Raw genomic sequence first — 25,621 nt, forward strand, 5'->3', positions numbered from 1 at the left:
CCCTGATCATCCCAAAGTAGGGTATTTTAAAGGTCTAATTCTAATTAGATAATTAAAAAATCTCAGACACTGTTCCTATTACAGATCTAAAAGCCAGATCTCACTGCTCTTTTAATTGGTTTTAATGCCTAAGTTTATATTATCAGTAACAGGTGCCTATAGAGGCTAATCTTCTTTATAAACCACTAAAACATACCATAGAGTGGGATTTAACTTGGCATTCTGAATAACATTATGAGAAGTTCACTGTACAAAAGAGACCATCACAAGTAAGTCAGTGTTTAAGGAATTTTTATTAAACCAAGAATTTTATAATCCAAATTATGTTTCTTTGCTCAGCTATCAATTCCCACTGTCAACTAAAACAGTGGTGATATTCTGAGCTTTTACACAGTAAAGAATTACAAAATTAAAGAAAGGAATGCTTTAAATTTTTGTACTGTGCTGAAAATTCTTTTCCCCGGGTTTATAAAACATTAATTTGTATTTTTTATTTTACTATTTTTTTAAAAATTTTAAATCCATAAGTAATCTAGGACTAGCATTTGTTTTGCTAGCCCCGGCGTTGCTCTGTACGTAAGCTTCAAAGTTTCCTTTCCTTTTTTTATTTCTTTTATATTTTGCAATGTTTTTCTCAATATTTAATAGTTTTTCCATGTTTAGATTTTTTTTTTCTTCGGTGAAGCGAAGTTCTAGATTGTAGTCCCGGATCTTTCTGCAAACAAAAACAACGCTGTTAGGTTCTAAAATTAAAGCAGCATCTTATGTTTCCAGATATGCTTTCTGCAGCTGTGTGCCAGGCAGCATCCTGGGCTTTCATGGAATCGATCATACCACAGGTCTTTGCAAGCAGAGTATCAGGAAGTAAAGTATGCAAAGTCTGTGATCCTTGGTAAGACAAAACTGACTCTAGAACTGAATCGTACTTCACACGTCACAGCTTCAGACAATGCCTACGCACAATGTTTGTTTCTGTGACTAACTTGACTGCAGGTCACCTCAACTCTTAAGGCCAGCAGACTGAGGCTCATTGGGTAACTCCCCTAGTAGTATTCTCAATTTCCAGTTACTAAAACATAATGGAGCAGGTGGAGTAGTGGTCTCAAAGTCTGGGCACTTTAGTTTAGGAGAAACAACTGATTCAGCATTTGGTATCTCCAGTGTGAAAGTGTCACTAGCAAAAAAAAAAAAAGAATATGTAAAAAACATGACTCAAATTCTGCCTTCGAAAGAAAAATTGCAGAAATTGAAATATCAATAAAAAAGAAAATTCTACATGATCAAACGTTAAATTCATCTTCAAATGATAGCTACAAATGTGAATAAGTTCACAGACAGGCAAAACCTAACTAGACTGAATAGATAATAGATTCTTTTTTATCCTCAACATTTGAGGATCTCGATTATTAGAAATTATTTTAAATATTGATTTATTATTATTCACATTTTCCCCTGTCAAAATTGTAAAGGTACCACCTTTTGGCTCTTTCTGTTGTNGCACAACTAAGATATCAACCCCACAGAAGGCAATAAAGATAAATCAGTATTTTAATTGACATCAAAGTTAAATTCATGCAACTGTGAGGTCAAGACAATATATAGTTTAGTTTTATAGTTTAGTTTTCAATTAATGTATAACTTTAGATTTTGGCAAGTATATACAAATTATAATGTAAATAAGCTATTTTATTTTTAAGAAACAAATGGGGTTGGACTACCACTTTAAGCTTACTTCAATTCCACAAGTTCCTCTCAAACAACAGTATGAATAGTAACATTTGACAGAACTGCCCATTTTTGCACACATGCCTAGAACTAATTCCAGCTAATTATGCTGTTAAAACTAATGCTCTAGTACTAGCTAAATACACGAGACACGTCAGTAGCTTTTACTAACTGAGAGCTACAGAACTGGACAACCGGAGTGAGCACAGAAGTTTGTTTACCAAAGCTGCTACTTTCTGTGGCTGCAAATGATACAGGGCCTGGACACATGCTGCTTATAAGGCCACAGACCACAGACTATTGCCCCAGTCAACCTATGAAACTACAGCGCTCAGAAAACTCACCTATTAAACACTTGGAACCCCAGTGGGATTATTAACTGCCTTTTGAGCAGCCTCTTTAGCTTGGTGGGCTTGTAGTACGGCTACAGCTTCATCAACCTTTTAAATAAAAAAAAAAAAATTAATAAAGGGAAGCTTAGCAATTTCTGTCTATTTAAGTTAATGACGCAGTGTAAATTTTACACACAACAATGCTTGCAATGTTAAAAAAACAAAAAAGGATAACATTACAGTTCCAGTCACTGCCACCCTGTGAAGGAGGATACTCTTGCCCTGAGCCACTGTTGCATTGCACTGCTGCTCCACTGTGCCAGCATAAACACTTGTTAGATCCGTGTAGATTTAACCACTGACCAAATTAGTGGAAGGCAAAAGCCCACCTACCTTCGAACGAAGAGACTCAGGAGACTCAAGCATGTGGAGGAGTTCAGAGTTGTCAATCTCCAACAACATCCCAGTGATCTTACCCGCCAGAGTAGGGTGCATGCTTTGAATGAGAGGGAATAGACGTTCACCTAGAGAGAAAAAAAGTTAATCAGGGACAAATCTCACCTGACAAACGCAGATTAGATTTAAGGGAAAAGGGAAACAAATACCTTGTTCTACTGCTAAAAGCATTTACTCAGCATTTTAAGACTGATAAAAGAGTACTTTGACTGTCCTTCTGCATAGAGAAAGGCATGGTATACATACCTAACATCTGCTTTTGTTCTTGTGGAGGGGCAGAAGCCAACATGGAAGCAGTCAAGGGTTCCTGACCTTGCACATGGACAGCAGGCTGCAAATTAATTTGACACCATTTGAAAATTAAATTCTAGTTCATAGTTAGGTACAGCTTCAAATATCCAACAACTCAGCATAAAAAAGCATGGAAGAAAATACAACTAAGTCAATTTAATCAAATAGTACTGGTTAGAGCTGAGTGATGCTGAAGATTATTATCAATCACTCCATTGAGGAGCAAACACAGGAATTTAGGCTAAGGTATCAAGCAACTAGAAAATATGAAGTAACACAGGATCACATCCTTTCCCAGGTGAACTTGAAATATACTTAATCACCAACGCTTCTACTCTGCTGCCACAATGCAGAACCTGAATTCTAGAATGACAACTCTTAATTACAAGTGCCTCCCTCCCCTCCACCTTCCTCTGCAAAAAACATCAGTAAAAGCACAGAGCAGTTCCTAAAATTCCATACCTGCTGCATAGCAACCTGTGGCTGTGTGTTAAGATGCTGCTGAGGATTACGGACACCTGCAGCATATTTGTACTGTGGTACTGTGCGTACAGCAGGAGTAGCTGCAGTAGCTGCTGCTGCAGGACGTGGACCCATTGTTTGTGTTGATGTATTAGCTGAAAAAAGAGTAACAATTCTGTATGTAAATAATTATTATTATTTTAATTTAGTCTAAACTGTACAAGTTAAAAGCATAACAAGCCAACTCGAACTGAATACCTAGTTTAGGTATTGTATTATAGATTCATCTCAGTGGTATTGTCAACTGTTGTACCAGCAGTCATATCTGAAACTTCAAAGCTCAAAATTTACTGGATGCTACTTTCACTTCAGTCATGAATTGCTTTTCACACATGCTATTGAAAAAAGATCTGTAAGAAAACACCCACTTTGGTTGAGTATTAATTTAATTTCATTCTAACCTAAAGGATACTTGATTTCCTGAGCACATTATGTCAGTCATTCTAAAGAAAAAAAAAAAACCTTTCAAGAAGCAAATAGCTGTCTAATACATTCTGAGAAAATTATGCCTCCAGAGAGGTTGCAGACTCCCCATCCCTGGAGGTGTTCAAGACCAAGCTGCATGGGGCTTCGGTTATCTTGGTCTAGTGGAAAGTGTCCCTGCCCATGGTAGGGGGGTTGGAACTAGATGATGATTAAGGTCCCTTCCAATCCAAACCACTCTATGATTAAAATCAATTCTGGTTCATTCATTGATGTCCGGATTTTGCATATATGATACTGACTCACAGTATTCTATGGCAAAATAATAAGAGCTAAAATTCTATCATCTCATTAATTCTACATGTGACCTATTAAAATTGCCACAGTGATGTTTAGAAATTACAGAAGCCATCATACAGTACTACTAAAGCACATATAATAAGAAAAAAATGCTTCATCCTAAAGAGGTGGGATCACAGCTAGAGTCTTTGCTGGGACAGTTTTTAAGAGCAACTACTAGAAGGTGATACTAGCTTTTTCATTTAGTAAGAGCTGGAAAAGGAGGGAAGTGTTACCACATGTAATATTGAACTTAAGAATGCTTTTGAGAGATCATCCTGATCCAGCAAAATTAAAAGAGAAGTTTAATACTTAAAGTTTGCATAAATCAAACTCACCAACACGCTGTGTTGACATGACTCGTGGAACTTGTGAAGAAGCTGGTCTCATGGTACTGAACGGTGGTCTGGGTGCTGCTGGGCGGATAGCACCAGGCATGTTTTGGAATGCTACAGTTTAGAAAATATATTTGTTACACGCTGAAACACTGAATGGTGACAGTATGACAAAGAAAAGACTGATACATGAAAATATACTTAAAAGTGCAAAGATAAACCCTATGGAGCTTACTGCAATCACTAGAAAGAAGTAAAGAAGTGACTTACGATGAGGTCTGGCACCCTGAGCAGTCCAGCGAGGACTAGGTCTAGCAAGTTGAGCGAGCTGATTAGTAGGATAGTATGCAGCACGGTTCTGAGTCTGCCAAATATAAAAAACATTGCATAACTCCGTGGTCTGTGAAGGGCACGTTGAACAGTCGTCACCCTTCTGCTATGAGATTTGACTGCTGAAATTATGGACACACGCTACTAGTTTTATTTACTGTTAAATCTGAACAGATTTTATACACAGTACAAAAAATTCAGTTTCTCTACACGTACCTGTGGGATAGCTGCCATGAAGTAACCTGAAGGAGGTGCTGGCTGGTAGGGATTGATTACAGGATTAGGTACTGCTCTTACACTCGCCATTCTCTGCATGTACTGGTTCGTGAGATGAGCTTGGCGCTCCTCTTTACGCTGGGCTAGAGCTACATATAATGGTTTAGTAGCCACAATTCTACCATTCATTTCTGTGACTGCTTTGGTGGCTTCCTCTGGTGACGAAAAGCATACAAATCCAAATCCTTTGCTGCGGCCACCTTCCATCATGACCTGTGAGTACAAAATTTAGTTTTAAAACTAAATATCCTGTGGCATACCTACTCAACTTGTATGAGTTTCTCATTTCAGCTTATTAGAAGTGAGATCACAGGTTTGTTTTACTGAATTATTTACAGAAAGGAGTATTGTCGCTTAATTAATAGGTAGCTGTTAACTAAATATAAATGAAAATTTCAGTGAAATAATAATGAGCACATCATTGCACTGAAAAGATAATTTCTTACATTAATATCAGTACAAGAAAGGATGATCATATGGTTTTTAATCTGAGATGTACAATAATCAAGAAAGCAGATGCCCACATACATAGCGGGTCACATCTGTTAGTCAATGTAATAATTTTCTCTGGTGAAGGATCATTGTTCATTTTCAGAGAACAGATGAGCACAATCTAAGAACTTTACCTTTGCACTAGTAATTGTACCAAATGGGGAGAATTCTTTTCGGAGACGCTCATCATCAATCCCATCATCAAGATTTTTCACATAAAGGTTTACACCCTGAGAAAACAGGCAAGTTATTTTTGAAAGCAAGTGTTCTGTGTAAGTCTCAAAATACCACACAATAAAGTTAGTTCTCTTGAATTAAAACTGAACCTGGTATCTGGTGATCCTGTCCTGCTTCATTTGTTCAAACTTGCGCTTCAGCTCCGTCTGTCTTTCCACCTTTTTCTGAGCCCGGCCAACATAAATTTGTTTCCCATTGAGCTCTTTCCCATTCATCTCATCTACAGCCTTCATTAAAAAACAACACATTAGCAATGCTTTGTACTCCAGTGTTTTTCAGAAATACAAAAAAATGCAATTCAAATATAAAAAGTTAAATACAGATTCCAGAAAAAGAGCCAATCTATCTTGAAATATCCCGAACTGGAACAAAATACCCTAAGATTTCCCTGCTTAAGGTAACATGGAAATTGCTTTCTGAGTATACTTCTGTCCTGTTAAAGACAAGTCACAAGGATGCAAAACACTTTTTTATATGAAGTTGGAAGAAAAAACACCCAAGTCACACAAGAAAAACTACTTCTCCAACCTTATCTTGCTAAAGGCAGAGAAAAGTAGGCAAATTAAACTGAAAATCTCTAATTCACTTAGTTCTGTTTTTAAATACTTTTAAATACATCTGAAACTGTAATATCAATCAGATTGTCTATGCTATATGTTAAGCTACAGACGGTATATATGGCTTTTTCTTAAAATTTTTAGTCTTTCATTAAGGAAATATTTTTACAGAGATATTAGAATTTTGTTATGTAAAACCCCCAACATGTGATTTTAAGTACTGTAAGAGAAACAATTCATCAATCAATGTAAGACTGAAATGTGTATATATAAGACAGGATTTATTCTAATCTCTCACTTGTACACATGCAGTACTGACAAATCACCAAAATGCCTTTTGAAAAGCAAACTCTGTCGCCATTTGCTCTGTGCTGAGTTTCTCTCCTGATGCTATGTCCTTACTGCCACAGTCAACTGACATATCAAAGCAACCAGCTGACAAAGTTATACAGTATACTGGCATGTTATAGGCAAATACATGAATAAAAAGGACCCTTCTTCCAAAGTTATCCTTCAGAGTAAAAGCAACATCACAGGGCTGTATAACTATTTTCTTACAGCTGTGCCAAACATGCCCTATAAAATTAATGGCTTTCCTGCTGACTTTGCAGAGCTGAAGTTTGAAAACACAATCCTTTCTGCCTTGCACAAACATTTTGTGCAACCAAATTAGATCCAATGATTCATCTCAATTTTACAGAGATGTAGTAATTTACTGTGCTTGTATGCTGCCCAGCATGAGTGAGTCCAAATATCATTGAGACCTTTAAGCCCAAGTAAACCTGGCTATTAAACTAATCAAGATTCCCCATTTCTGCACTAGTTCCAGCTGTCTCAGGGTATCTTGACTTAATAGGCTCCCCAGATCAACGAACATTTGCTCATAGGAAATCACTCTAAATGACAGAAACTGTGCTAAGTCATTTAGGAAGTGAACACCCACTTTTGCAGTGTCCTTGACCAATTAAAAAACCTTAACGAATTTGCAAGTTTTCAAATCACTCAATGAAACATTATTTGGGTCTCCATAAGCTTACTTTTTGGGCATCTTCATGTCTTTCAAAACTAACGAAGCCAAAGCCTTTGGATTTTCCACTCTCATCAGTCATAACTTTCACACTTAGGGCAGGACCTAAAAAGAGAATGAAATACTTATGCTTCGTATGCAGAGTGTACTCTCTTCACCTTTTAAGCATCTTTTTTAGAAGTCTTAATATCTAGTTTATTTCACTTGTGTTACAAACTAATAATAGCATCTACTAAATGTCATCCATTAATATGAAATTACTAATTTGCCCTGATAATGAACTTCAGCCATTATAGCTGAAGTCTGCCCTGCTGAATTTCTTTCCTACTGTACTTTCAACCAAAATGGGATAAGAATTTCACCTCAAAGTGAATGAAATTTTTTTTTAATCATTAAAAATGACAACATTTAAAAAGCGTTAGTGCTTTCATCCTTTGAAACAGGTACTGAAAGCCAGAGAGGAGGCCTTGCAATTGGGCATGTGCTTCACCATTTATCCTGGTTTAAGGCCATCCCAGTCCAGCATTTCCAAACCTTTGAAAACCTGCAGTTCACAGCCCCAATTGGGAGTTGCCAATTTAACTGGTATCAGCTAAACTCACTACTGTTTCAACCACAGATACTTCAGTAGCAGAAAGGAATTTCCTCTAAATGTTGCTTAGGGCTGCTACACGATATCTCTTGTACAAGGCTTCCTTTGCTTTACATCATATCCATTGGAGAAGAGCAAAAGCATGGAGGAAAAAAAACCCAAAATAAAGCTGAGATTGAAAACAATATGTGAAAAATCTGTAACTGCATTAAGGGGTTTGCCATTTCCTGCTTCAGTAGTGACACATCATATACATTACTAGATCATGGTCTGCCATAACTTTGTCCTGTGCATAACCAAGGGTCAAGGTTGAATCATATAGCCTGGCACTGGAATAGCTCCTTATAATTTTGTATTAGGTTAACCATCACAATGTGACTGAATAACAGAGGTAAGTCTGCAGGTCAACGAAAGTAATAGTAAACTCATTTGTAACTCTTCTTGTGCATTCATAACATCAACCTGTATTAAACCAGAAAGTACTCCCATTTGCAACTTCCAAAAAATTGCACAAGACTGATTCAAGACTGTTTACAGACACACTATTTTCAGATTATTTCAAGCAATTCCAACAGCAGGATTATATACACTATTCTGCCTATTTAAAATTCAGATATTACTGCACCTTTGAATCCGAAATGGAATTAAGTACTCTTTATTACTATTTTAAATAAACAGACAGCCAGCTGATTCCTTGTATTGCAAGGCACTGTACAGATAAGATACAAGAAGTAAGCTGAAGTTCACTTGTGTTTATAAAAACTTTAAGACATTACCAAACTTGCCAAAGAGTTCCTTAAGTCTCTCATCATCCATGTCTTCTCCAAAATTTTTGATGTAAACATTGGTGAATTCTTTTGCTCTAGCTCCAAGCTCTGCCTCACGTTCCTTGCGTGATTTAAACCTTCCAACAAATCTAGTTGCAGAAAGAACAGAATAATATAGATTCAAGCAAGTCCGTCAAGGTTTAAAAATTTACTTTAATCCTTTGGCATAATATTTTTCATAATCAGTCTTGTTCGCTACAGGTATGAAATTCTTTAGATAAAACATTGACAATAAAACTCTATCAGAAAAACAACTGCACTATCCTTTGCTACATCAGCATGTTTATCACAGTTACTATGCAAGAAAATGCTTTCAAGCCATTGGCGAGATTGTTCACTCTTACAATAACAGCCTTTGACAACAGGAGCTGGACAATGGAAAGAGTACTAAGTAAAGAGGCTAAACAGAAATTCTAGATATCAGCATAATCCCTCTGCCATACTAAAAACTTGGCAGCCTTAAAGCAGTTACTGCTCTCTGATCCAGTTATTAGGCAGGGGATATTTAACTAACCTCCCGCACTCCCTTACACACCTTTCCAGCCTATATCAAAGACTTTTTAATAGGCATAGTGAAATAAAATAGTTCAACTTGCTCTTTAGTCACATTCCATTGCAAATTGGCTGGGAACAACAAAGGTCAGTTCATACTATCAGAGAAAGAACAGAACCTGAACACAACATTCTGCTGCCCAAGGACCCGCTCTGGCACAGACTGTACATGGCTGACACTGATTTCCAACTGTAGCAGACTTTTGCTTTCAAATTCTATTGTATTGTCTAACTTTATAGTTTCAAATTTGGCAAATGCATTCAAGAAGCAAACAGTAACTCAAAGATTTTAAACTTTGACAACTTCACCCAATTTATCTCAATCAAGAAGAGTAAGAACAATAGTATTTTCAGCAGATTTTGATAGTGAGTGAAGTGTTTTGACTTCTAAAAGCCTAACCTGAATAGAAATTCAAAGCAAAATTAACTCTCATTATGTATTTTACCCATATGCTTTTATAACTACATGCTGACCTTTTTTTACTAATTTAAAGTTGTATAAAGATGGACATTGAACAGAAAAGAAAAACTCCAGAGTAAGTCAGTCGAGACCAGAACAAGCACGAAAACTAGTTTCAAAATATGTGTTCTCCCTATATCTGGCTTGATCCATCCACCTCTGTGTGTAAAAATAATCCATGATGGTAACTGATACCAATTTCTGTTATCTTTTTTCCAAACACTCTCACATATTTAGAGAGCTATTCTTTTGCAACTCTACCAAATACCATAATGATTGCTTAGGAATAGCTGTGAGGTATTCCCACATTCCCCCCTCATTCCCCCCAAGTTAAATATCACTAACCAAGTAGCCAAATAACTCTTTTCCTACAGTGTATAACAGTGATGATGTTTAAAACATTATACTTCTCTCAGCTTTATTTTCTGCACCCTAGATATGCCTATTAACAGACATTAATATAAAAACATTAATGTCAACTGACCACTCTTCAGTGCTAAGTAACTGTAACTCTAAGTTTAAGTTTCATCCAAAAAATGGATAACACACCTATCTCACAACTCTTATAAAGGAAGTATTATTCAGGATACCCAATGGATTGTATTTTATCTCAGACCAGTAATATCAAAAAACCACAGAATTTCCCGAATCCTCTCCTTACAATACCGGCCTGTAAGACAATTAAGACAAAGGTTTCTTTCCCTAGGGTCCATTATTTGCTTTTTTCAACTTAAGTCTGCACTTACAATATGTAGGTGATCCAATTCATAGTATCCCTAGCACTAAAACTCTAAATCTTCTTAAAATTAGAAACTTTTAAACAACCTGCCTTTCTTAGGTAAGCTTTTAAATCTCTGCCTCCTGTAAAATGAATTTCAGTTTGTTGATCCCCAGCTATGTATTTATGTACTTACACTTTGCGGTCATTAAGCAGCATACCATTCATTTTTTCAATAGCTCTTTCTGCAGCTTCTTGTGTCTCAAAATGTACAAATCCATAACCCTTGGATCCATTTTCATCACATACCACCTATTAATGAAAAACCTTGTTGTAATACCCATGCAACGTTTCCAGCGTAAATCAAGGAGTTTGTGTGTCAAACCAATTTATTTTCCACTAACCTTACAAGATAGGATGTTCCCAAAAGCAGAAAATGTGTCATACAAAGCTTTGTTATCAATTGATTTGTCCAAGTTTTTGATGAAGATGTTTCCTACACCGCTTTTGCGTAGAGACGGGTCGCGCTGAGACCACATGATGCGCACTGGTTTGCCTTTTATGACATCAAAGTTCATGGTATCCAAAGCTCGTTCAGCTGGAAAAACATTATGGAATTAGTAGAAAACACTAAAGTTACCTTAATAAGCACACAAATACCATTGGGAGTACAATTCTTAATAATATTTTTACTATTTCAAGTTCAGAACCACCACCAAGATGCAAACCCAAACCTCCCATGTAAATAGACCCCTCTCTGTTGTATGCCAGTAAAAACTGGCAAAAACTCCTCACTAAAGGCTGCACTTAGGAAGGAGCACAAGTCAGTTGAGCAAGATGTAGAAACCTCAGTAGCCTACAGGACTAGAGCCCACTATGAAAAGATGGTACAGTGAAAACGCATGGAGTGGTGGTAATTACAAAAGTTTAAACATTTGTGAAAATCATCTCACCTAGCCCATATCATGTAGATGTATATTGTGCCAACAAAAACGCTTTTAGAGGTACAACTTGTGCCTATATGAGGCCTTTTGCAAACAATAACATAAGAACTCCTACATCACCAATACTTCTAAATTGACGAAATTTCTTTGTGCTAGGTGGATGTTGAAGCCTGGTTCAGGCAGCTGTTCCACACAACTCTTTCCCTAGTGACCAAAAATCTGTGATGGAATTCCAGGTAAGAGACAGATCAAAGAGATTCAAAACTAGCACTTAATTTTGAAAATCTGAAATTATGTAAATATTAATTAAAAGCTCACGATGAAATACTTATGAACTCAGTTAAGTAGCAAGCATTAAAATAGCAAAACAAAGTAACATAAACCAGGTTTTGTTACTCCAATAGAGTCGTTTTTCCAGCAGAACTCTGTCACTAACTTTCCAAATCCTTCATTTAAAATCTCACTATATTTAGATGGGGAAGTATTGAGACTAGTTCAGTTTTCACAGTTCCCTTCAAAGCAACAAGATACGTCTGTCATGCTTTGAGTTAACAATGTATTTAAACAAGAAAGAGCAACAGTTCTCAAGTAGGGCAGCTTCTTTTCATCATTATTCCTGTATGTCTGGAAGAACACTGAAAAAAGTCCCAGGCAATACCTGAATTCACACCCATTGGTACTAACTCACTTCATTGTAATTTGCATATAGCAGAACAATATGATGTTAGCAAGACTGAAATCAGCTTCATGTTAGTTTAAAAACAGCACCCATGGCAGCTAACTACATGCTGTAGTTAGCATTACTTTACTTGAGAGGACCAAGGGCCAATCACATTGTACAAATCCTTGTTTAATGTTTTTGTTCTTTAAGTGCTGCTTTTATCTTTAGCCATGTTGTTGCATATCATGGCCAAAGAAAATTTGCAATGAACTACTGGTTCAGCTGATACACCAGGTTTTACACCCTTTCTCATCACGTTTTCAGATTACAGTGAATTTGGAGATTATACTCTCTGAAGGACGTCTGTAGATGTTAAAGAGACAGACATCTAACATTTTCATGGGGAAAAAAATTACTGGTACTATTACCACATTCACATGACAATAGCCACAAAAATTACATGCATTGTCAGTTTTCTAAACAAGTTAATAAACTTTTCAAAAACATTAATATAAATTAAGCAGAAAAGACAACCTAGATACTGATAATAAGAAACAAAAATCTCCGGAAAGCTTTAAACTTAGGCAGGGGAGGTGGGAGGAGATGAAAAAAAAAGGAAAAAAAGAACTGTGGATATCAGACTGGCCATAGTAGAAACATATAAGACTTCACTATTGCCCTAGAAGTCATTAGAATTATTACTGACAGTACTAACAAAAGTGCCAGCAACAAACAGTTCATTATTTCCAGAAGTAGTAACTGGGCTTCCTTTACTAGAAAACGGGCTTTTCTAATTCATGCTAATTGCTTCTAGAACAATCCTGACTGTCCTGAAAAATGTGTGTTCCTAGACACATTTCCCAATCATCTGACTCAAAGTGGGTCCATATTAGCCTTTCCAAACATTACCACTCTTGACTAATAGTGAGCCTGTGTCTTAGAACAGTGAATTTCTCCACAAGGACAGCCTGGAAACTCTCAACAGCTCTCCTCATCTCTCCTATGGAATAAAATTACAAGAGATTTAAATATTTCTGCTTAACCAATACCACATTGTCATTCCACAGCAGATTTTTAAAACATTACTAGAACCCATCTGCAACTAGGTACAAATAACTCATTAAAATTCACAACTAGTGAAACTGGCTCACTTTCATCACATTTCAGCCATAAAAGGCTGTGCTGGCTGCAGGAGACAGCTCCATTCAGCAGCGAACTTGTTACCAACGGACACACCTACCCGGGCTGTACTTCTGCTGATTCTGCTGGAGCTCTGAATGACTCACCAGCTCCCATTTTAGTCGTGAGCAACTGGACAGTCCACTTTAACAATTTCAAAATCACATAGAATATATCCCTAATGCTAACCCACGCTAAACGCAAATAGCAATAGGTATTTGCTAAATAATTAACCTCTGGAAACATAACCTTTCTAAAAATTCGAAGTAGTGCAGTTTCAGACTACTCAAGAATATTTCTAGTTTAGTGATTAAACAAGATTGCCTGAGTTTTACTCCAGACTCTGACTCAAATTCAGAAAAGTCACAACTATGAAACATGTGCATACCTCACAAATGTGTCATCAGGTCTAATTAGTTTTTGGAAGAGCTTTGAGATCCCTAGTTTACAGACAGCTGGTAATGCCAAGCACACCTTCAAAAATATTTTTCAAAACCCAAGCTAGTTGTTACTGGCTGTTTAATAGGCATAGCCTGAGATGTAGCTAAAAATTTGGCTAAACCAAGAAAAGGTAGTTTGGAATCAAAATGAAACCCACATCACTGTAAGAATAGCCACTCACCCTCAGAGCTCCTATTTCAAGGTTTCAGTAAAGAGATAGAATGATCTGCAAGACTAGTAAATACTTTTCAGGTATTTGCCAAAAACATCCAATTCTAAAAATGTTGAAAAAAGTATAATCACACAGTGTCATTGAAGCATATTGTAAACAAGTGCTTCCAGATACATGCCAGATGCAGGTTTCATACAGATCAGAAATACTTTTAGCTGAACTGGACTAGTTAAAAAAAAAATACATGTGTTTCCCAAAGTCAGAAAAATAGCTATAACATCTGGAGTAACAGCACCTTTCTAAGAGGCAAGTTCTCTCTGAATTAAGTTCTGCTCAGGTGAAAAAGCTGTATTTGTTCCCACCTCTGTCAAATTACAAACTAAGTCACAAAATGTACTGGTTGCTCAACTAATGACAATGATAAAGTTGGTCCTTACAGGATTCTGTCAGTACTAAGGAGGAGAAGCATTTGAATTACCTTCAGTCTCTGCCCTGACATTATCACATCAATGTGCTGACCTTTCTTTTTGAGAAACTGTACCATATGCTTTTATTGAATGAAAGCAAGTATGTCAAAATAAGCACTCAAATTGTCTCACCCTAAACAATGGCTGAATAAATCAAAAGCTCTCTGAACGGAAAGAGCTGATAACAAGTGGAATATCTGCCTATTAAGATGAGGCACTAACTTTTACTACTTACATACAGATATCATCGGTACACCAAAGTCTGATCTGATAATGGCTGTATGCTAAAGCCAATTTTGAGAGCCAGCTAATCTAATTGCTTAAAAAGTTTGTAATTTAAGTCTCTCACTTTTATGTGCTTGAAAATAAAACCATTACAATAGAAAGCTGCTTACTTAACTGTACTTGAAATCACTTATATTCTAATGACCAAATTAGTATTTTTCTGTAAATTGGACTCCATAAAACTTAAAACCAGTCACATTTGGTTCTTTTACGGAAACATCCTCCAAGTGAACAAGATGTATTGCCAACATGGCCAGAACTACATGGAAAGTTTCGTTATCGATATAACTTTAAAGAAGCAGCAACACTTCGTGAAAAAGTAAGTTTCATAAAAAACACAATTCGGGAAACACGTCAGAGTTTACTGAGAAATGAATCAGAGGACAGCTTGGGCCACAGCCACACGAGGAGCGAGCACAAGGAGGCCCGAGCAGCTTCATGCCCTTCCCGCACGTGACAGACCTGCCATGGTGCTCCAACAAACGCTCCGGCCTGGCCGCCTGTGAAACTGCCCGGCCACGCCGGTGCGTCCTACTTCCTCCTGCCGGCCTCCGAACCACGTACTCGCACACGCCCAGCCCCTGCGCGGTCATTAAAAGGCGCTAAGGACCGCGATGTTCTCCCCCAGCCACCCTTCACCTCGGACGTACGTGGAGAGCCGCCTGCACATTCACCCACAGCCCCCTCCCCGGGAGCGGGGGCAGACCCGCCGGGCCCCGGGCACTCCCCCGCCCATCGCCGGGGCCCCGCGGCCGCTCCCGGTGCGCCGAAGCGCCTCCCCCCCCGGCTCCTGCGGCCGCCACGAGGGGCGGGCGGCCCGGGCCGCGTGTGAGCGCCGGCCCTGCCGCGAACTTCCCCCCGCAACCCACCGGGGCCGCCCCGTCCCGGGTGGTAAAATGGATGCGGGGCGGCGGCCTGGGCGGCGGGCAGGGGACAAACATGGCTCCGCCGCCGCCCGCGGCCCGGCACTCACCGTCGGCGGGCTGCTGGAAGTTGACATAGGCGTAGCCGAGCGAGCGGCGGGTGATCATATCCCTGCAGACGCGGATGGATAGGATGGGCCCGGCGGGGCTGAACTTCTCGTAGAGCATGGCCTCGGTCACGTCGGGGTGCAGGTCCCCCACGTAGAGCGAGGCCATGGGGTAGCTGGGGGCGCTGGGGTTCATCCTGCCGCCGTCTCCCGGCGCGGGGGGGGCGCTGACGAGGCGGAGGCCGCGGCGGTCGGTGCGAGCGGGGCCGGCGGAGGCGGCGCGGGGCCGCTCGGACTCAACGGCTGCGGCGGGTGCGGCGGATGGGCGGGCGGGGGTCGGGGCGCTCCGTGCGGGCCGGGCGGAGCTGGCGGCGGGTGCTGCGCTCGGCGGGGTCGGGCTCGCTCTTGTGTCTCCTCTCGGCTGCGCCGGGTCCGGGGGCTTCGCTTCACCGGGTTATTTTATATCAAACCGGCCGTTTGCAGAAAGGTTGTTCGGGGAGGTTGGATGAGGAGAGAGGATTATTATTTTTTTTAAAAAGGCTTTTTTAAGATTTTTGGATTTTTTTTGGCTTTTTTAAATATTTTTTTTAGTAATAAATGGTGCTGCGGGGCCGGGCCGGCGTGTCCGGGTGGTCCGGAGCACACGCACTGCGCACACAGCTCCGACGGCGGCCGGGGGACAAGGGGGCGGCCACCGCCCCGGCCGCGCTCTATATATACCCGCCCCGCCCCCCGCCCCCGCCGCGCCGCGCGCCACGCACGGCGCCGCGCACGCGCACCGCGTGCAGGGGCGGGGACACGAGCCGCGGCCGGCACCGGGAGGCGGCTCCAGCGCATGCGCAAGGGCGCGGCGGGGAGGAGGGGCGGTGGTGCGCGCGCCGCGCCTGCGCACGGATGGCGTCACGAGGGGCAGCGCGCTCGGGGGGGGCGGCTCGGCGACACAGCGCGTGCGCGGGGGAGCGCGCACATGTGCGCGGCGCGGGGGGAGGCGGGTGGGCTCGAGTGCGCGTGCGGGCCGGGTGGGACCAACGGCGGGGGGTGCGGGGGGAGCGGGGGGAGGGTTAGCGGTCATTGCGCGTGCGCCGCTCGCCCCGCCCCGCCCCCGGGGAAGGACGCGCGCGCGAGGCCGGGGCGGGGCGGGGCTTGCGGGTGCGCTCGGCGCGTGCGCGGGACGGGAACGGGGAGCGGAGTAAAGTTCGGAGCTGGAGTGACTCCGGCGTGGGTGTTGTCAACAAGCAATAAGCTGCTCATAGTGGTGTCTGCGCTCTGCTCTGGCCGTTCCTTGAGTTAAACGTGTTTTATCGCTGTGTTTTGTGCCAAAACGCTGGAATTCGGGCTGTGGACTGGGTGGTACCGGGAGTTTCCTGAGCATCTTTTCACGTCTTTGTGTGTGTGGCGTCTCCGCCGTCATCCCGAGCAGTTTTCAGAGGTGATGTAAGGCAACGATAGAAGCTTGTCAAATCAGTGTCGTGACTTGTGCCATATACAGTATTTTTCGGGGAGAATCACGCACAGAATCACAGAATGAATTAGGTTGGAAAGACCTCAGATCATCGAGTCCCACCTGTGACCGAACACCACCCTGTCAACAAGACCATGACACTGAGTGCCACGTCCAGTCTTTCCTTAACCACCAAGGCAGTCCTACGGATTTTGGGAAACCTCTGACAGGCATACTCTTATTTTTAGCGAGCTTCTCTAGTCCTAAAAAAAACCCTGAAGCCTTTCACAAGAAGTGAAAATATTTTCCTATCATTTAGAATTCTATGGACTTTTTTATTACCAGCTGATTAAGCATGTTTCAGATTTTCACAAAATAACAAATCAAATAAAATTTGCTTCTTTCCTGCTAAACAAATGTGCAAGTACTTACACTTGTGCTAAACATTACTATGAGTGTAAAGGCAGGAAGGCAGATTGTGGATATGCAGAAGTCTGGGGATAACAGCTCTATTATGTTTAACGTAGTTTTTCTTCTGTATGTCTTTTTTTCTTGTTTGTTCTTTACACAGCTTCAAGAGAGCAAGAATGGTCTGCAGTTCTGCACTTTATTTTATTGTCTTGTTTTATGTTTCATATGTTGTTTTATTCATCTTTGATCAACATTTGCCATTACAGGTTCAAATAGAGCTAGAGAAGTGAGTACTTGTGGAATTTTGCTGTCACATGTGAAAGATTCCCCTTGCACTCAGCAACTGCTGCAGTTTCACTGCCCTTGTTGGTGGTGACCAACCCCGTGGCAGAGTTGGCATCTCCCTGTGTCCCCTGGCAAAGTGTGACATCCTCATTCAGCCCCCACCCCACGCTGTCTTTAAACAGGTACTGACTTGCACTTGGAGCAGCTGACAAATGAACACGTCCTGCTGTAGCTGTGGTGGCTTCTCTCAGATGAGTAAAGCAGATGGCCAGAGTCAGCAAGTTCTTATAGTGAGGTTTGATGTGTTAAAATTTAAACTGTGATTTTTATAGGAAAAAAACCTTCTCTAGTTTAAATACTGGTTTATAATGCCCTCCCTAGGATGTGTTGTGCATTGTTTCTGCTCTCTCCCTTCTTACATGGTTCTGCTCTTCAGCATGTCTCCTTTCCCCAGACTGTCCTTTTTCATACTGCTGTTTTCTCTGTCATTGGCACTTGGGCATATTCTTACATGTTTCTTCTTCTGTTGGCATGTTCCTGATCTTTCTTGAGAGTTAGGTTGCTCCATTTCTGCCCTCGGCACTCCTGGACAATGGCAAGATAGAGCCCAGAGCACGGTAAGGCATATCTCCTTCCTTACCCAACTTAATTCTTTAAATTTGCAAGTTCTGTTCAGCAGAAAGGGCCTTTCTGGTGATCTTGCAGTTAGCCTCTTAACACCGTATGACTTCAGAGTTCTCTAACACTGAATGCTAGTAAGGCAGTAAAAATGCAACCTCAGCCTTAGATGGATATCCAGGAAAGTTCAAGTTATTGTTCAGAAGCACTGGAACTTTCTAATTAATCATGTCCAATATTTGTTCTTTTGGCAAAATAGTACATGTGCATCTTGGGTCTTGTCCTCATAGATTGCACTGCTTTGGCTTTGACCTGAAGCAAGGATGTAACTGTTAGTTTTGATATCCACTCCCTCCCACCACCACCCTTATAATCTCAAAAGTATTAAATGGGGCTTTATTTATCCTTTATAAGAGAAAACCCTTTTGAAGTAGGAGATAGGTATAGTTAGCTGTGGTGCCCAAAACAATTATCTTGTCCTTCTCCTGTAGCAAACTTAGTTTTCAAGATGTGGCCTAAGTGTTTTAAGGCAACAAGAAGGGACGATTTTGTGGTCGAGGCACAAGGTCTTCATTAAACTTTAGATTCTGGTCCTGCAAAATTCTGCTAGTAATTTAGGATTAAATCCCGTAGAGGACTTGGATGCTTGTGCTCAGTTCTGCCAGTTGCCCACCCTGCAGTCCAGAGCCCCGATGAGATTTAGGGTCTGTGAGGGATCCTGGCAGGAGAGCCCTTATATTATCCGATATTTTCATCTGGGTCCCTCCAAGATCCACTGTAGCTCTGCTGCTCTCAAATTCCATATGGTGGCTGATAAAAGTTGCTGTAGCAAGCATGTCTCATCAGCCCAGTGCATGTCCTGTCGTTGCAGGTGTTACATGTGTGTGGCTGGGCCTGGAAGTTGTCCTTCTTAGCAGACACTGCTTCTTTGAAATGCCAGGTTTGAGGTTTAGCTGGAAGATATAACTCCGTGTTTCCTTTGGCAGCTTCAGGGAATCTAAGTCAAACAGGAATTGAATGAGGGGCAGTAACTGTTTAATTGTAAATCTTCAAAGTGTTTTTGCAATCAAGGTAAAAGTAGTTACCTGATGCATGTGTTGCCTCCTTTCAACTCAATATTCATAGAACTAACAAATAGGGAAAAGAATAATTTTTGCACAATATTTTTCACTGACAGCAATTGATTAATATTTCAGGCTACACAGGTACATGTTTTCTAAACATAAGCCCTACTAAAGTTAAATAAAGATCCTTTGTAACTTAAAGCTCTAGGCAGATACAAGATTTTTCTTTAGTGCCAGTGGTATTATGATTTGTGAATGCAATTATTTTTTTTATTCTAGGCTATCGTGGAAGTAGGGGAGTTATTGAAATTTGTTCAGACTTCAGTAAATTTTCTCTCTGTTGCCTAGGAATTATGACTTTTTGATACATGATAGATTGAACTAAACTGTTGAAAATTATACAAAACCAGCTTTATAGTTAGCCACAGGAAACATTTTTAAATTGTATCTGTCAAGTGCCAATATTGAAGATCAATTTTTTATTATTTAACACGGCTGATAGTTAATGTTAAAAACAAGGGTTTATTATTCAGAATACACAAACTGTTTCTGACTTCAGGAACTGCTTGATCATTTTCACATCTCAGCGTTTTCCTTTTCTGTTCAGCCACAGAGCAATGCCATGTGCTAAAATGACATTGTGAAAGCTAAAACCTTGATGGTGTGTGTTAAAGAGATAAGGAAGAACATGTACCTTTTGAAGGGGAGTGCCAGTTTCTTTAAACTGAGTGCCGGGCTGATAACACTGTTTGCTTTTGGTAGCCTACTTAGTCCAGATAGTCTTTTCAGTGCTAGATAATCTTTTCAGCCCAGCCAAACTCAAATTCTGAGTAATTTGTTTAATTAAAAAAATGAAAAAAAAAAGGAAAAACCCCACATCAAGACCTTAGAGCTTGGTAATTTGAGTTTTCTTGAATGTGGGCAAAAGCAATTTTGCTTTCTTATTTTTGGGACTATTCTTCATTCATACAAAGAACTGTATGTCTGTTTCCTTTACTGAACTTGTGAAGGAGAAATTACTTTGGCAACGAACAGGGAAAGAAGTGTCATTCTCAGGCAGTCATGACACGGGAAAGGTAACAGTTAATTACTTTATAATGTGCCTGAGGCAAACAAAGCAACAGGTTTGTGCAGTGGAATTGTTTTTTCCAATGCCAAGTGCAGTTGAGGAAATAGGAAGGTACTGAGCTAAGTTTGGTCAGGACTGTTGCAGCATTTTCCCCCTCATAACACTTGAAGAGTATACTCTGTTTCCCTCTCCTCTCTCTAAGAACTGGCTAATTATTAAGCCTTGGGAGATACTGTCAGGATTGGAAAGATGGATGTGCCGAGGAAGAGGTACCAGAGCCAAGGCTGGGCAAGGAGGTGCTCTGGGAAGACTGACTGAAGGAGAGAGACAGTGGAGAGCCAGAGCAGGGCAAGTCCATGCCCAGCTGTCACAGACTGCTCTGATGACAGGCTCAGCTGCTCTGGGCCTCCTGATGGTTGTCCTCTCTCACCCCTTCTTCTTTCCCAAGAGTGAGCTTTGTGCTGCTCCATCCGTGTCCCTAATACGGCCACCTCTGCTCAGCCACATCCTCTGCCAGACACAGCCCACCCCCCTCACTTAGAAAACCACCAAATCAAGGTTTTGTGAAAAACAGGTTTGTGTTTCCCTCTGCCCTTTACTAGCTAGAATCAGAATTGGTTAGCTCTGAGGCTTGCTCCCTTCATCAGTAGCTACATTATTTCTTCCTTAGGAGCCAGAGTAGTCCAATAAAAAAAAATATGAGTATCATGCTGCTGTTCCTGATTGTCCTCAAAGTTGCACATAGTGACTGGTAAGTGTTGTGTACTTGGGAAACAGTTATTGCCATATTTCTAAGCACCTAGACTGCAGACTGTTAAAGATAGAGAATTTGAGGGGGGAGATGGTAGGGAGTGCAAGGAAGAGACAAGAAAGAAGCGTGGTAGGTGTTCTAACTCCATTCCCTCCCCAAATGAGAACACTGTATCCTCCTGACTGAGATTTTTCAAGCTTTTTCGTAGAAATTCTCCAAGGATAGTAATTCAGTAATCTCAAAGGCAGTCTATTCCAGGGCTTTACTCTCCTTAACTTGGAAATTATTTTCTTAATCTCTGACCCAAGTTCCCATTTTTGCAGTTCCTTCTAATTCTATCCCCAGTAAAAGTGCAGGACATTTTTTCCCTTTTTTTTTTGGGTTTTGTTTGCTTGTTTGTTTTTTGTTTTGGGGTTGGTTTGTTTGTTTTTTGTTGTCTTTGGGGGATTGTTTGTTTGTTTATGGGGTTGTTTGGTTGGTTTTTTGTTTATTTTGTGGGTTTTTTTGGTTGGTTTTTTTTGGTTTTTTTTTTTGTTTGTTTGGGTTTTTTGTTTTTGTTTTTGGTGTTTTTTTTTTTTTTATTTGTTTGTTTGTTTTTCTTTTTGAAGTACCTTTATTCTAACAGAGACATGTCTGTCTTCCAGTATATGCATTTGAAAGTGTTCTGGTCTGTGGTGCTGGCTCAGGAAGCGGGTCAGACTGGAGTGAACTCTGGCATGAACAGATAGTCCGTTTCAGGTGGGCATTGCTGAATTAGCACGTCTATGGGATAGTGATTTTTGTGCCAGCATATGCCAACCTGTGATTCTCTATTTCAGAGGGAGCTGCTATTGCTGTGCTACTTGCGCACTGTGTGCATGATGAAGTGCCAGCCCTTTTGTGTTGTGGGAATTTTGTGTGTATATTCCCTTTACAAAAGGCTGATGGTGGTAGCATAAGAGCGTGTTACCTGAGAGAAAACATGGACCTTCACTGGACCAGCTGCAGTTCATTTGCTTACCATGAGAACCGAAAGGACCAAATAGCAAAATATGGTCAGTTTGGTCAGTTTACTCCTTTAGCTTATAAACTTATCTACTCCTTTAGTTTATAAACTTCTTTATCTGCTCACTATGACTTGAGATTTTCCTTATGCAGGACAAATTTCTGTGTTTCTTACAGATGATGCTTTGCCCCAAATTTTTCTCACAGGTCTCAGTCCAGGTTCTTTAACTATTTTATTGTGATCCTGCCACCTTTGAATTAGTAGCCTGTGATTTTCTAACCCAGATCCTGCCAATATTCTCTGTACCTCCTGTAGCGCAGTCCTGCAGGCCCTGACAGCCTGTAACTAATTATCTCTGTTCACATGGTGAGCCAAAGAAAACTGCAGGGACTGTCTGATAACGAGTTGCAGAGAGGAAAAGCAAAAGTCAAAACGAAACTGAGGTAGAATGGGATTCACAGACCTGAGTGAAACTGAGGGAGGACAGAGAGGCAGGGTGGATGGCAGGGCTGGGCTGTGTGTGGCCACACAGTGCCTCCTGCAGCCTGGTCTGAGCACTGGGGCTGGGTCCACGTTGGCAGCGTGGCATGGGAAGGATGTCTGCTGAGGAAGGAGTGTGGAGAGCATGGAGACACAGCTCATGCACAGCATGAGGAGTTGGCTGGTGACAATAAACCTTTATGGGACCCTCAAAATGAGAGTCATACGTGAATGAGCTTTCGTTGAGTCTGTGCTGGCTTGATTGAACTCTCACTTCTCACCTTGGTCAATACCTATTGGCTCCACAATGCTGCGCCCACCTAAGGATCTGCTTGCCAGGCTGCCTTCTCCCACTGCCAGCACAATATCTGTGCTGTGCTCACATTTCCTGAGTGAATTTGCATCAGTGGCAGGAGGATCTGGGCAAGCATTTCCTGGAGTTGGACACAAGACCTGAGATCTGAGGCAGGAGGAGACCTGCACATAGCAGAGAGAAGATGTGAACAGGATTGAAAGGATCTGTATTTGAAGGAAGCTGGTGACATGGAGAATAAAGGGGCAATTGGAGAACAAAAAGGAACAGATGACAAAACATCCAAGATCTTGTGCAGGGCCAGGAGTTGTACTTGATCTTTGTGGGTCCCCTTCCAACTCAGAGTGTTCTAAGGTTCTGTATATGAGTTGCCATGAAACCCTGACCCAGGCACAGATGACAGAACCTGCATAAAGCTTCTGCCTGTATGAGTAAAACTGACAATTGTTTGGGCAAAGTGTTCCACCATGAGGAGTTTATTTCAGTAAATACTTCATGTCACGCACTTTAACGCAGTTTTAGGACATTGCAGCCCAATGTACTGTATAGTCAAACTGTGGCCCTCACTTGTGAAAGGAGCCAGATTGCTTGCCCATAGCATGACATGGACTTTCTGGCCAAAGCTGACCCTGTTCCCCTCTCCATTACTGACACCACAGCAGTTTTCCTCTTGGTTCAAAGGGATTGTACTGGCCATCAATATCTGCCTTATCAGGCTGCTCTTACCTGTACGAGGTGGAAAGTAGGGTGCTGCCATTGTTACATATCATAATAACTGTTCTGTTGAGGTGAATTTTGTGGTGTCTCTGGCTTCCAAAGCATTTTGGGTTACAGTTGGGACCCATTATGGCCCCAACTGGTGTTTTTGCAGACTTGGGAGTGTGGCCCTCCCCAGCCATCCTTTAGAGGGCACTGACTGACATTTTGTGGTTCCACTGTTGGCTGAACATACCCAGGGACTGGTTGGCACTGAGAAGAGAAGGACCATTCCCTGTTCTTGCTCCCTTCTTCCCTTGTCCTCAGGGCTCTCTCCTGTTCTCCAGCCCATGAAATCCTGACCACTTCCCTCTTAAGGGCCAGTTGGTTGTGTGGTTGGATTTTGTTTTTTGCAGTGAGTTAGTTTGGGATGTTTTAGTGACTTAGATCTATTCCCAGAGTCAGAGCTGATACAAGATAGCAGCAGGGTGTGTGGCCCTGGGACAAAGGGAGTCTGTCCCTGTGCTGATAAAATGCTAACTGGCCTTATGGACTCCTGTGGAACTATGTCGTTTGCAGCACAGTTCTGGAGGAATAATTAACATTAATCTTTTGGTCACTCTGTTTTGCCCCCAAAAATGGGGAGAGTAGAAGCAAAGGAGAAAGATTAAAGGGCTGAGTGTTGGTGAAAGGACTGGAGAGATGATGTGTCAAGAGGGACTTGAGGTCCTGGGGCTGGGAAGCGGATTTCAATGACTGCCCAGAGGAGGGGGAGCAGACCCTCCAGAGCAAGGAGTATTTCACCAAGAGCTATAAGAGGTGCCTGGGGCAGGAATAAATGTCTAACATGTTTGGTGTGTGTCCTCTTTCGCCTCACAGAAGGGCAGGGCCCAACTGGTGTGGCAAACAGGTGGTGGGTCTCTGGCTAAGCACCGTGGTCTCTCTGAAGACCCAAATTCCCATCCCACTGCTGCCAAGTTATCAGTGTTAGATAAAACATTCTTAGTTTTTTTTGTTCTGTAAGGTCATCAGTTTAGACCCCTAGGGCTATCTCCATCTCTCTTTCCAGGTTTGCATCTTTCCCCTTGCGCTTCATATGAATCTGCAAGAAAGAAAGTGAGCAGAGGAAGAAGAGCTCTGGGCTGGAGGTGGAGCAAGAGCTCTCCTACCAACTAAGATAACCACAAAGCCAAAGTGCTCATCTGGAGGTGGTCCTTGGCTGGGGCTGTTCTTCTCCCAGCTGAGAGCGACTCTGCTCCCCCTGGCAAGGGAGTCAAACCTGTCCAGTCACCTGCAGCCCCAAGGGACAGGTAAAAAAATGCCAGGTAAAGCAAAAGTTAACAAATTATGTAACACTGAACAAATTCCTTATCTTTCCTAGGAAAGATGACACTTTGACACTGGGGAGCTGAAGCAAACAGACTTACTCTCAAGCATGTGTTGGACTAGGACTGCTTTAGTCCCAGTCATCCCAGCAGAGGAGCAGAGCAAAAGCACTGGATGCTGTAGCCTGTGGCACATGCTGCTTGCTTGTGGGTGGCTTAGAGGCATCTGAATGTTTTGGTGCTTTTCTGCTTCTAGAAATGTGCTCTGAGCATCCATACCTCAGTGTCCATCCATAACTTGCATGCACTGCCCAGCTTATGGGCGCTCTGGTAAGAAATCCCAAACCCTTAGTTGTGATGGTATGTTGTTCCCATGCAAGCTCACTGGGGAGCCTCCCAATAACTGCTTGGTGAGGGCTTCCTTCCTCAGGCTGACATGTTTGGTAGATGTCGTAAGAGAGCCAGACATGGGTGACTGGGCCCAGAGAAATGAATTACCAGCAGTCTATTCCAACACCAGCCTTGCTTAGCCTTGGCCAGAACTGGGTGCCTGCAGGTGTGATGTGGTGCAGC

The 25,621-nt window shown here is 41.6% G+C and overlaps 1 protein-coding gene and 1 long non-coding RNA gene across 4 annotated transcripts; one reads left to right on the plus strand and one right to left on the minus strand.

The window, feature by feature from the left end:
* Nucleotides 1-274: 274 nt before the first annotated feature.
* PABPC1 (poly(A) binding protein cytoplasmic 1) lies at nucleotides 275-16,264 on the minus strand. 2 transcript variants are annotated; one of them, XM_017806422.1, is made up of 15 exons: nucleotides 15,614-16,264; nucleotides 10,896-11,089; nucleotides 10,688-10,803; nucleotides 8,711-8,850; nucleotides 7,353-7,447; nucleotides 5,848-5,985; nucleotides 5,656-5,751; nucleotides 4,970-5,242; nucleotides 4,694-4,787; nucleotides 4,427-4,537; nucleotides 3,267-3,421; nucleotides 2,760-2,844; nucleotides 2,451-2,581; nucleotides 2,070-2,165; nucleotides 275-715 (listed from the first exon to the last, which is right to left on the minus strand). In XM_017806422.1, exons 1-14 carry the CDS (start codon nucleotides 15,804-15,806, stop codon nucleotides 2,073-2,075), a joined length of 1,914 nt encoding a protein of 637 aa, XP_017661911.1. In that variant the 5' UTR covers nucleotides 15,807-16,264; the 3' UTR covers nucleotides 275-715; nucleotides 2,070-2,072. The 2 variants fall into 2 exon arrangements, with proteins under 2 accessions (XP_017661911.1, XP_017661912.1); XM_017806423.1 differs by lacking the exon at nucleotides 275-715 and adding an exon at nucleotides 1,156-1,174 and having other exon boundaries at nucleotides 15,614-15,806.
* A 1,716-nt stretch (nucleotides 16,265-17,980) lies between these two features.
* Nucleotides 17,981-25,039, plus strand: LOC108493239. Of its 2 annotated transcripts, XR_001873416.1 has the most exons (6): nucleotides 17,981-18,364; nucleotides 19,237-20,505; nucleotides 21,169-21,249; nucleotides 21,894-21,987; nucleotides 22,068-22,283; nucleotides 24,793-25,039. It is a non-coding gene; the product is annotated as an uncharacterized LOC108493239 (long non-coding RNA). The 2 variants fall into 2 exon arrangements; XR_001873415.1 differs by lacking the exon at nucleotides 17,981-18,364 and having other exon boundaries at nucleotides 18,375-20,505.
* Nucleotides 25,040-25,621: the final 582 nt, after the last annotated feature.

This window comes from Lepidothrix coronata, unplaced genomic scaffold, assembly GCF_001604755.1.
Source record: "Lepidothrix coronata isolate B3197 unplaced genomic scaffold, Lepidothrix_coronata-1.0 Scaffold15, whole genome shotgun sequence".
Classification (NCBI taxonomy): domain Eukaryota; kingdom Metazoa; phylum Chordata; class Aves; order Passeriformes; family Pipridae; genus Lepidothrix; species Lepidothrix coronata.

Excerpts from the sequence above, each read along its gene's own strand:
- PABPC1 (XM_017806422.1), bottom strand. The coding sequence starts at position 15,806 with ATGAACCCCAGCGCCCCCAGCTACCCCATGGCCTCGCTCTACGTGGGG. Across the intron at positions 3,422-4,426 it reads CATGTCAACACAGCGTGTTG|CTAATACATCAACACAAACA; the intron begins GTGAGTTTGATT and ends CTCTTTTTTCAG. Across the intron at positions 2,166-2,450 it reads CTGAGTCTCTTCGTTCGAAG|GTTGATGAAGCTGTAGCCGT; the intron begins GTAGGTGGGCTT and ends TTTATTTAAAAG.